Below are 12,396 nucleotides of genomic sequence, written 5' to 3' on the forward strand. Positions count from 1 at the left end.
TATGTTGGGCATTGAAATATATCCCAAGATGTTTATCCATGATGAGTGGAGGCTGCAGTAACCCAGCTACCATAACCAGATGGCACCACTGTTGCAGAGCTTATTCTCTCAAAAGCAGAGATGAAGCGCACAACATTGCTTTCATCTATACACCAGCAAAATCTGAAATGCAATCACTTTCCTGACTTAAATGGTTGCAGTCATAAAAACTCAGCTATACCAGAACAAGAGGTTTTAACATAAAGGTTTGTGAAGTAAAAGCATATTAGAAAACTTTAAACTTCATGAAATCTTATTTTCTAAAGAAGCCTTAGGATGAAAGCATAATGAATCAGTTTCTGTGACAGTGAGTAACCTTTGGATGCTCAAATTGCACATAATTTTCCACATTCACTCTTTCTCATCATGCCCAAGAGGACACAAAACCATGTGTTTAGCATGAACATCGCTGCAGCCACCATGAACACCACTTTTATTGAGGAAAATCAGCACAAAGGGGACACTGCCCAGTCTTGTTGTGCAAACAAATAGATCCCCAATTTCTGTCAGAGCTGGGGTGGTCCTCCACAGCCTCATTAGAATCATGGCAACATTGCTGACAAATTTCCATGCATTTTTTTACACATTACGTGGTAGAAAACTTTGTTGCAAGGGCAGAACAGGATAGTCCCTGTTCAAGTGAAAACTGGTTGCCTTCAACTACTTGTAGCCCAGGTCATCACCAAAGCCCAAGGGTTTAAGTGAATTTTCCAGCCTGGAGAAGCTCACAGTGCCCAGTGCAGGCTGGTATTCCTGTGTTGGCTTACTTTGCTGAGCACAGAAGTGCTGAGGAAATAGAAGCAATAACAGCCTAACCTGTCCAGGAGCTTACAGAACCATCAGCATGAGGAATAATACTGCAATACTTCCCATGATGCATATAAACCACAGCAATTGTTAATATTTCCATGCTTACATCCATTGTTATAATAGGTCAGATATAGCTGTATAAGAGAAAAACCTCAACAAAACAAAAAAAGAGAGTGGTGGGGTGGTGTTTGAATTATTTCCAAAATATTCTTTTATGTAGAGAATATCCCAGAACCTCTTCTTTCCTAGATGCAAGATCTTCTTCGAGAAGAACTTCTAAGACCAGCTAAAGCCAAAAATAATCCCAAGACATCTCCAGATTCAAATGCCATGCAAGCAAAGCATCAACCTGCCATGCAAGCAAAGCATCAACCTAAACATTAAAATCCATATTTAGGACCAAGCCAATACTTATCTAATAAATTGATGAAACCAATGAATAGAACCTTCAGTAAACAACACATCAGCTTTTGTGTTTGCATTAAAAAAGTTAACCAGTCATAGTTACCTAATAGAGAAAGACACTGCAGCCTTCAGATATATCACAGAGGTTCTTGCTGCTGATACAGAGCCTTAGGTGATGGTTACAGGAGCTGTGCTGAACAGGAAAGCAAAAGGTTTTTTTTTTCCCAAAATTAGAAATATACAATTTCCAAAAATGGGAGCAAAAGACAAAAGCTAATGAAAAATACTGCTGAAGAAATGTTTAATTAAAAAAATCAGGAATTCAACAGTGCCTAAATCTTTATTTTTCATAACCTACATATTTTTTTTCAAATTAGACAGTTTTACATTTTTATGACACAAAAGGAAACTTAAATTACTGATAGTTTACATGTAAGCTTGATTCCAGTCTTAATGGAAGAAGAACAAAAACAAAAACCCTCAAAAAGGCTCCCATATTACACTTCTATTTTGTGAATTGGCAGCTGTTAGGTGTCCTCAGAAATCTTGGATTGTCTGCTGCTACTAGTGTAATAGGCTCCAAGCACAAACCCCTACCTGGAGCTGAAGGAGATACAGAGATAGGTGTGCACCATTACAGTCAGCTGTTGCTCCTGATACACTGCCCCTGCTCCAAGGGCCTTTCCCAGCCAAGGGCTCAAGGCTTTGAAGGACAAGGCAGCAACATAAAAAATCTGCCACTGCTCACAGGTTTCTATGTGACAGTGTCACGGGGTGGGACTGATCTGAAATGACATTCAGTTTTGAAAGCAACCTTTTTTTAACAATTCCTGGAAGAACCTCAGATCCCATTTTGACTTGTTTTCCAAATGAAAAGCATCACCACGCAGTTCTAACAGGGTAAAATGCCAATTTTAATTACTGGATCCCTGAACCTTGAGCTCAGCTACTGCTTTTGGGAGATTTTTAATTTTAAAAGCTATGTTTTAATCCCTCTCTGTATCATAGCAACAGTCTGCATGCAACTTCACAACTCTACTCCAAAAACTCCATTTTGTCACTGAGTGGGGGTGGGGGGAAATAAATCTCAAAGCAAAATACAGTAAGGAGAAGTTGTATTGTATATTACAGAGCGATTTGGCGTGTCACTTTTTTTTAAAAAAAAGCTATAAAACCACATCAGAGGAAGGTTTTAACTTTAGATGCAACAGACTGTTGCTGGGTAAGCAGTAATTACAGTGTATTGACCTATCACAAATGGCAGCAGAATACATTAGAACAGCACAACACATCCCAGTGGTCTCAACAGATCACCTGGGGCACCGGCTGAGCACCAGCACGAGCCGCTCGCAGCCGCTGGAAGGGAGCACTCGCCACTGTCTGCAGCTGGTAAAGCCTTTCAATGCAGCAGACAAACAGAATGAGTCATACAGCTGGCCTAAACCACACACAAATCTAGCCACCGCTTTCACTGCCGCTGGGGAAAGGAGAATGGGCTAAAAATCCAATGACAGAAGGAGCTGAGCAGTTTTGGTGATGGTGTCGGGGTCCTATCTCCTCCCTCAGCATTCACAAAGTGCGCTTTTGAAACAGGAAAAATCAACAGACTCCACGTGCCCTATTTTGACCAATTCTGCAGCATACAACAGGCTGGATTTACAATGCCAACTAGTTACCAATTGATGCTTGTAATAGGAAATTTATCAGGAGTCAACTTCTATAGTTACTTTACAGTTCTATGAACCATGCATTGATACTCTTGAAAGCAGACAAGTAAGCTTCAGTGTATATTTTTGCAGCAGTCAAGTTTTTCCCCAATTAGACTTGATTTTTTATTAATGACTTAAAAATTACAGTTTGACTGCTGAAATTCATTATTTACATTGCAGAACACTTTTGAATTGGTTAAATTGTTTGGTTTTAAAGGGACTTTAGGAAAATATTTGAGGGCTTTCAAATAAGACTTTCGTTCCATTTCCCTTTTGCAGTGAAGAGGCAGAGTCAGTTCAACACACCAGAATAAAATAAGAAAAAGAAAAAACAACAAATTAAAGTAATATTCAAACCACAACATTTAGTTTATCTACATCCAGCTCAACAGCAACATTTATAATATCAATAATTTTTATCAGATTTTTTTCTTTAGGGTACCTTTTTATATGTTCTGATTATTTACAACTGTACAAGCAAAGCACACACTTCCAAGTGCACATATTTAATACAGTATTGACTATTTGCATTTACAGGTTTTTCAACAATCTGAAAAAGATCAACTGTTTAAGATCTTTAAGGTATATTACAAAAACTGCTGCTAGTTCCTGTACTACAGTATGTTTACCCAGTAAGACCAGTGACAATAGATACATACTGTAACTGAGTAATTCTGTATGCCATTCATGCTAACCCTCCACGGGGTCAGACCTCATTAACTCTAAACTGTCTTGTACAAAAGTTAAGGCAAAGTCATTTTCAAGTTTAAATAAAATTCAAGTCTTTAAATATTGGATGGAAATAATTCTTTAAAAAAATCAGTTGTTTAAATAAACATTTTTGTGGAATAAACTGTACTGTCATAGTCAGCAGGAATGAGTTTTGTCTGAACTTCCTGCAGTTTAAACACTTAAAGAAAAGCTTTAGGCATTTTAAAACAAAAATAATTTATATTCAACTTTATTAGAAACTTGCTAATTTAGTGCATCCTTGTCCTTCAGAAAGCGCATCACTTCTAAAGTAAATAAGTGTGAGAAACCTCATCCCAGAGGTAAATATCAGGGATCTCTTCCTCCACCACACAAAACAAACACCATTATCTCACGGCTTGAAAAATTGAAATTCATATGCCAATGCTCGTAGTTACAGGAAGATGTCAACACAAGGCTGACTAAGATATGAACTCTTTCAAAGAGCACTTGGGGCAGAGTTTTAAAAAAAAGTCTACACAGAGCACAGGGGTAACCAGAATATACAGCGCTGACTCAGTTAACTCCCTTACAAGCACAGGGAAGCTAAGGTTATCACAAGAAGGCTACTCTGCTTTCTCCTGATAACATCCACTAACAGGCTTCACCACCATAGAAGCTCACAGACTTGATTCTTTCTATTCACAATGTGCTTTGTATTTGCAAATTATAACATCAGTTTTATTCTGGAGTGAGAAGATGGTTACTTGCTTGCAGTAAGTCAAAAAAGGAAATATTTCAGAAAGACTGCTATATGGTGCCCTGTAGAATTCATTTTATGTGTGCAAAACATCAAAAAAAGACTAGGTTTTTAAAAATGCTAGAAACAGCTACTCATTTAACCTAAAAGTGCAAGTTTGTTTGCTGACACTTAGTACAGCAGCCCAATAAAAAAAAATCTTCAAGGTCACATACTAATTTGTAAAATATATCTACTTTCTTGCACTCTACACACTAGCTGCCGTTATCAAGTCTTTTGGACACTAATTTAGATATGTACTTGCAGACCAGTTTATTAAAAATATTGCAGCAGCATGTTTCTGCTTAACAGTTTAGAAAAAACTCACTATACAGAGCTTGCACTCACACAGCCACAGAGAGGCTTAATAAAAAGTTGATTTTTTTTAAAGACAAATATTTTACACCTTGGAAAAAGAAAAAAAAATCACACTAAGCTTCACCTCCAATTAAGCACCAATCTAAATGTAAGGTTTAGAACAACTATCCAGAAATACCCAGAAAAATAGAATGCTTGTTCGAGAGGGGGAAAAAGTATTTCACAAAAAAATATCTTGCAGGCATTGTTACATGCCTTGTATCACTGCAAGCTCCTAACCAGCAACTCATTCTCAGGTATCTTAGTGGGAACATGGGTTTAATTTGTGGGAAACAGACCTCTTCTCAAATCCCTCCCAGGTGTTATTTTCACTGAGGAGATTTTGGAGGGGTACTCTGTTCTTTATTTAAGCGTTTGCCAACGGCTGGAGGGGACGATCTGCGTCCTGACTGTCTTCTCTGGTCTTTGGGTTGTCCAGGATGTGACTTTGCAGGAGGAGGTTCTCTGTTTTTCTCTATTGTTTCTGTGGGCTTTTTTTCTTCTTTCCCACATGCTACAGTGTTTGGCTTCTGTTCTTTCTGGGGTTGCAATGTAGGAGGATCCTTAGTTGTTCTCTGGCAAATTTCCGCATAACTAGGTTTTCGCAGTTCCTGGGAAATCAGAAACAAACAGGACAGAGTTAAAGCATTCTAAGGGAAAAAAAACCCTTTTATGAACAAAAAAGGGTGAAGTCCTGTCCCAAAAGACTGATGCACTTAAATATGTAGACGAGGGTTTGAGTATGAAGTTTACAAAACTGCATACACAATAAAGCTGAAGAAAAGGTAAAATGTAAAACAGCATGCCAGAAAAATGGGGTACTGGCACAGGGCAAAATACTTCATCTTCAAACCCTAAACCAGATGAAACACAATGAATACTCTGGTTTCAATATCAGCCTATGTTTTAATACTTCTACCTCAAAGATACTACCAAGAAAAAGATTCAGATAAGGGGGTCTCTTCTGCACTACTAATTGCATCATTTTATCATGCAAGTAATCATGAAGCCAAACAAGCAAATTTAAAGCTGCTGGACTAATTCTAGGATGCTTGGGCTCACATGATTAGGCAACACTGGGGAGCAATAAATATTCTGTTAAATGCAAACTGGATCATTAAGAAAAAGTGAATAATAAGGTCACTTACTATGGCAGCCCCATTGACTTGTACCGATTTACATGCAGTACTCAGAGTGGAAGAAGAAAGTCTTTCTGTACTCTGTGTCTCTCTCTGCTGTTTATCCACAACTTTGGAGTCCCTGTAATCATCCAGCAGGAAGCAAGGCTCATGAAAAGTGAAAACTTCAGGATAGATGAATAGTTTAATAATAGCTCTAAAAAGTTTGAGTATGACTGCAAGTAGTTACAGCTATAATTTGCCTAGCATATGATGACTAGCATTGCATTAAAAATGCCATCAAAAATAGAAAAAATATATTCCTGTGCAATGTGACACTACCTCTAATTTGTCATGTTCTAATAGCATTTAGTTACTCAGCTATTTGATTTGCAAGTTCCAAATAAAGTGTTACCAAAAATTTTTTTTATGGTATGGACATCAGTACTGCCCACAAGGCCATGGGGTTACTCTCTGTGTTTCAAAGGTATCTAAATACAAGACAGCAAGGTATTCATTAAACTTCTACTCACAGAAACTAAACCACAACACTAAATTTTCTTCTGCTAAATTACTATTATGATTGAATCACTATTATGATATTGTTCAGAAATTAAGCTTTATTGCCTTTACTACAAGTACAACAAAATATTACTTCTTTCATTGATTAAAATTTTAATAGCTATTTACATTGTTCTGCCTGATGAAAGAAAATGCAAATGTGATGCAGAGCAGACTAATTATACCCATGTAATTAAGTGCTTACTCAGTAGGCTGGGGAGGCGAAGGAGACCTTTCAAAGGTCCTGGGCAATGTAGAAGAAACTGGTAACGGCTCTCGAGGAATTCCTGATGGAATAGTGTTTGTACTTGCATCCACATTAATGTTCTGAAGGAGGAAAAAAGGCACAGAAAGACAATCAAAATATCCAATTAATATGGTCTGCCTGAAAATTAGCACAACCAGGGAACACTTCATAGTTTGATTTATACTGGTAAATTGACTATAGGAAGGTACAGAAGGAGCCAATACAGGAATTGTAATGAACATGTTATTTTTTCCTTGACATTTATTTAGAAACACAGATAACACACTGGGGTTATTTCCAAAGAAGTTAAAAGCTTAAGTCCATTTGGGACATATCTGAATGACAAAATCACTTTGAATCATTAAGGTTAGAGAAGACCTTTAATTAATCACCACCTTGTCAACTAGACCACGGCACTAAGTGCCACACCTGGTCATTTCTTGAACACTTCCCAGGGTGGTGACTCCATCACTTCTCTGGGCAGCATGTTCCAACACTTAACTTGCCTTACAGTAAAAAAAAAAATTTCCTGACTTTCAACCTAAATCTCACCTGGCAAAGCTTGAGGCCATTTCCTCTTGCCCTGTCACTGGTTGCCTGGGAGAAGAGACCAACCCCCACCTGGCTACAGCCTCTGTGCAGGCAGCTGTAGGGAGTGATAAGGTTTCCCCTGAGCTCCTTTCCTTCAGGTTACATAACCCAGTTCCCTCAGCTGTTCCTCATAACTTGTGCTTCAGACCCTTCACCACCTTTGCTGCTCTTCTCTGGACATCTCCAGTACCTCAATGTCCTTCTTGTATTGGGGGGCCCAAAACTGAACACAGGATTCCAGGTGCAGCCTCACCAGTGCCCAGGACAGGGGGACAATCAGTGCCCGGGTCCTGCTGGCCACACTATTGCTGACCCAAGCCAGGGTGTCATTGGCCTTCCTGGGCACCTGGACACACCTGGCTCATGTTCAGCTGCTGTCAACCAGCACCCCCAGGTCCTTTCTCCAGGGCCACTTTCCAGCCACTCTGTCCCCAGCCTGTAGCACTGCCTGGGGTTGCTGTGACCCCAATGCAGGACCCAGCACTTGGCCTTGTTGAAGCTCACACAACTGGCCTCAGCCCATCAATCCAGTCTGTCCAGACCTCTCTGCAGACCCTTCCCTTTCTGCCTCCAGCACATCAGCACTCCTGCCCAACTTAGTGCTGTCTGTGAACTTACTGAGGGTGCCCGAGGTTATTAAATCAGACTGGTCCTGATACCAAGCCCTGGGGAATACCACTACTGACTGGACTTCTTTCCACCTGTAAATTCTGCACCTGCTGGTGACAAAGCAGGCTTTGCACCTGTAGACATAACCACAGGCAGTCTATGAAGACAAAAGTCTCCTAGTGCTGAGCACTAAGAACTGTATTCTTCAAAGCTCTAATTCTGTATCATCCCAATATAATGATTTGCTACCAAGCAAAAGCTTTTTCCATAGCCCTCAAAAGATTCTGCCAGTGCCAAGTGATACTGTACTTCCAGATAAATGTCAAATAGGTTCAAGATGCATACGTTAATTTAAATGGTCACAAAATAAGAAAAGACTACTTTGCATTCTGAAAAACATATATCTCACATTTACAACCATTTTGTTTGTTTCAAAGGGTGCTATGTTCTTTGTATTGCTTCTGACCTGTCTCAAAAATTCCAAACCTCAAAGAGATTCTGGTATGCAGAAGGGAAAACAATGGGAGAACAAGCTCAGAAGGAATAAGATAACCCCCTCCTTTTCCCTCAGCCAAGTCACCATTCAAAAGGGCATAACCCTAAGACTCCTCTGGCTGCTGTTATAAAAGAAAATGGGATTTGATGGCACTATTTTAAAATCAGGCAGCATAGATTACTGCAGCAGATGTAAGTCTAGTTTGATTCAATGTAAGACCGCAAAAGGTGGATGTTTAGAAATAACAGAACAGCTTTTATAGGTTTATTCACTGTAATAGTGTGTGCAAAAGCTTGAAACTGCAAGCTGCTGAGCATTCTGACCCAAGTGCATCAGAACTTGCAGGTACATGGTTAAGTGTGAACAGCTTCAAGTCAAGCAGACGTGCAAGAGCTTTTGCTTGCCAAAACACACAGCCTTGATCTGACAGCGCTGCACTTCCTAGTTACAAAATGTGGGATGATTATTACCTGCCATTCCCCAGAGCTACTTCTAGAAGACACCACTAAGCAAAGAGCATAAAGATACAATGCTTGCATAACAACTGCTGGAAAGGATAGACCTTCAGTCCCCTCAGCTCCCACACACTGGACTAACCCTTCTATATGAAACAAGGGAAGCACTGTGTAACTCTACTTCAGTGCTTTGTAACACCACATCAAGTGACATGAAAAAACATTGAGATCAAGGTGAAAAGCAGCCTGTATACATTGGCAGGACTGACGTTAGCTCAAATAGCTCTGTAGCAGAACACAATTGCTCTTTGGAGCCAGCTGCTGTTATCTTACTCTTTACTTAAATGCTAACAAGGAAAGGCAGCATAATCCTTTATAATCCTTAAATAATTTTTTTCCACATAATGGTACAGAATAACTCTTGTAGGTTGGAAAACGAAACTGGTAAATTGAAGGATGCTTTTCAATGTGACAGTGCACTGCACGTATCATAAAGCCTAAGTGCCTGACTGATACGAAGACCACCTCTACAGGAGAGAAGTCTAAGTTCTTTACCATAAGTACAAAGCAAGTACTAGATCTGTAATGGGGGAACAAAGGGTTTTCAGCTGCAGTATTAAAAGCAAGTGCTGGAATTGTATTTAAAACCTGAAATACCATAGTCAAAAACCACTTCATAAGTAACAGAGGTAAAATACTTCATAACTAATAGATCTTAGCCAAGAACAGCCTACCATCTGTAGTACTGACTGACAGTAAGTTAAACACTGTTTTTACCATGGCTCTGAACTGCACATTCACTCTAAATGCAATCCTGGAACACAGCAGCCCCTCCTACCACTTGCAGGAGACAAGAGTAGATGGGCTCTCTGTACAGTCACTGCTTGGGTGCAGACTGTCCTGCTGCCTCCCCCTTTCTTTACCAACCCCTGACACATGGGCACCAAAGAAAACATTCTAAACCTGGCTTATTGCAGGAGAAGACACCAGAGATTGTGGTGGTTCACCACTTCACCATGTCACTTTGCACTGCTAATCCAGGGCTTCACTTCTTCAGTTGTGGTACAGCTAGAAAAACACAAGTTACATTTGAGCTATCAAAAAAAGCCAATACAGACTTTCATAGCCCAGAGAATTCCACACTGCAGAGGGTTATTTGAGTTTTCCTGGAGAAGAACATACTGTCACTCACAGATGGCATGGCAGAGACAGTTCTAAGAATGAAATCTATGAAAAACTACTGAACATTAATTTTCAACTGCATCTCTACTACATCTACACAGCAATGGTTGCCAAGTTATTCTGATGTTTTTTTAATCTTTCTGAGCAATTTGACAAGACACTGGGATCCAGCTGGTTTTGGTAGCAGTTCTTGTTCCAGCTATGATGCCTAGTGTACTGAGATTATGTAGGCAGCTTCTTTATTTTGGTGCTTAGAAGTTTGTCACTTTAAAGTGTTTTATATAAAACTCAGAAGTCTTACTTTCAAGCAGGAGGGAAAATCTATCACATATTTTTCACCTGAGCCTATCAAAAAGCCTGAGGCAGTTATGCACAGCAAAGAGCATATTTTCTAATCTCTGCTATTAACATCTACTTATTAAACTGGTGCCCACATTCCACACCATTTCAAAGAGAATACCCAACAAATTCTAAGATATAAGTGAAGAAGGCAGCAGCACATCATTTGACAGCTCTTTTTAAAGAACATTTCTTACAACCCATGTAAACCCCCAAGTTTTTCCATGTATAGATCACCAAATCAGAAAACAAGAGGTAAGCAATTCTTTGTTTTCCCAAACAAAATGAACATCCACTACTCACTCTTTCTTTTGACGTTCCTATTACCACACTGGACAGTCTGTTTTCAAACAGGTCTTCAGTCTTTAAATTGCCAGCAGCCCCAGGTAATGGAGGAAAGCTAGATAAACCCAATTCAAAGCTGGGAGATGGAGGTTTTGGGGGTGGTGGAGACTGTGTTTGGCCTCTCTGGAACAGAAATACCAGGTTGGGGTTACTGCACTAGATGACAGAAAAGATATGCAGCTCTAAACTGTATTTTCACTTGATTTGTATCAGCAAACCCCTGGAGAAGGCTCCCCATCTCATCCCTCAAAAAACCCATAGAGTACCGAGAAATAGATGCTTTCATTTTCCACTGTTGCCCTTAAAATATTTAATTATTATTTAAATATCATGGTATATGCATCAGCTTTAGGGACACTGACACAATAAGAAGTTTTCTCACTGACTCTTCATTGAGGACAGGCACAGTGACACAGAAAGGAAAACAGACTGGTTTATGTACCATGATATGGTGACAATATAATGCCCATTTATGTACAGTTAGTAACATCCTAAATAAAAAGACAGGAGTCAACAAGAATCTTACTTTCAGATATATGAAGAAAGGGTAAGACAGCATGCCTTGTATGTAGTACAGACAATAACAATTTACATCTAATTAGTATTAATCTGTATTGTCACTGTGTAAAAATAGAATGGTAAGAGTCAAAACTATTTTTGAAACAGACACTTTATAACTAATTCTAAGAAGAAAACCAATGTCTCAAGCAAAACAACCACCTGTGTGTTAAATGCAACTTTTTTGCACTATAGAGAGCAGTTCAGGAGTTAAAAGTACCATGGTTTAAGATCACTTGTGAGAAATGCTGGTAAGGATTTGCAAGTTATTTTATATTTACACAAGAAAAATAAAACTCCTTTGTAATATGCTGTAACTGAAGTTACAAATTAACTTCACCTACATCATGTAAACAAAGAAGTTTTTCTTCAAAGAACTGTTTCTTGACTGTGCTGAGGCCTGTGCTAAGATGATCTCTGCTGCAAAATATCAAATGCAAACCAAACTTTGAAACAGTTCCTATTTTGAAAAGGAAAACACAAGTATATAGTAAGGATGGTGTGAATGTGAGAACAATGCTTCTGAACAAAAAGAACAACAGATATAAGACTACTTTTGAGGTCTTTTCACAAACTATATGTAATGTCCAAAGAATTGCGCATCAAGAGGGAAGCAGGGAAAGAAAAAATACAGAAGCAAGAAAAATTGCAACTCCAATCACTGCTCCTGACCCAGCATTACCCCCTGGAAGAATGCTACAGCAATGGAGACTGCAAATCTCCAAAACTGAAGTCAGATGACCTGTCAAAGGTCAGGGAGAGAGACTACACTAATCCAGCTCAAACTGCAAGAGGAACAACTCGAATTTTTACAAGTCATTCTTCAAATCACACACTCTTCTTAAAGGGGACTGAAGTTCTGCAATAGCAAATGCTTTTATGTTACATTTTAAGTTACACAGTTGAATCCTAAAACCCTCAAAATCTTAAGAGTGGCATTGACATCTAAAATCAGCAGGATAAGAGAGGACTTCAACGAATTTTAAGCTAACTGCATAAAATTTCTCAAGCTAACTTCTTGTAGGTTCAGTACTTGGATTATGTCTACAGTCTCAGCAACAATCTGATCAAAAAGTTTCATGCTCT

At 39.0% G+C, this 12,396-nt stretch overlaps 1 protein-coding gene across 5 annotated transcripts in view; it reads right to left on the minus strand.

The window, feature by feature from the left end:
* Positions 1 to 455: 455 nt before the first annotated feature.
* Positions 456 to 12,396, minus strand: part of LARP4B (La ribonucleoprotein 4B) — a 56,715-nt gene continuing 44,774 nt past the window's right edge. For 3 of the 5 annotated variants that reach the window (XM_074555156.1, XM_074555093.1, XM_074555206.1), the window contains exons 14-17: positions 10,711 to 10,875; positions 6,694 to 6,815; positions 5,958 to 6,069; positions 1,576 to 5,420 (exon numbers count right to left, since the gene is read on the minus strand). In XM_074555156.1, coding sequence (XP_074411257.1) covers positions 5,139 to 5,420; positions 5,958 to 6,069; positions 6,694 to 6,815; positions 10,711 to 10,875 — 681 coding nt within the window. In that variant the 3' untranslated portion in view covers positions 1,576 to 5,138. Of the gene's footprint in view, positions 5,421 to 5,957; positions 6,070 to 6,693; positions 6,816 to 10,710; positions 10,876 to 12,396 lie in introns of all 5 variants that reach the window. The other 2 variants (XM_074555038.1, XM_074554980.1) reach the window with 1 other exon arrangement.

The sequence above is a fragment of the Zonotrichia albicollis genome, chromosome 1, assembly GCF_047830755.1.
Source record: "Zonotrichia albicollis isolate bZonAlb1 chromosome 1, bZonAlb1.hap1, whole genome shotgun sequence".
In the NCBI taxonomy this organism is placed as follows: Eukaryota; Metazoa; Chordata; class Aves; order Passeriformes; family Passerellidae; genus Zonotrichia; species Zonotrichia albicollis.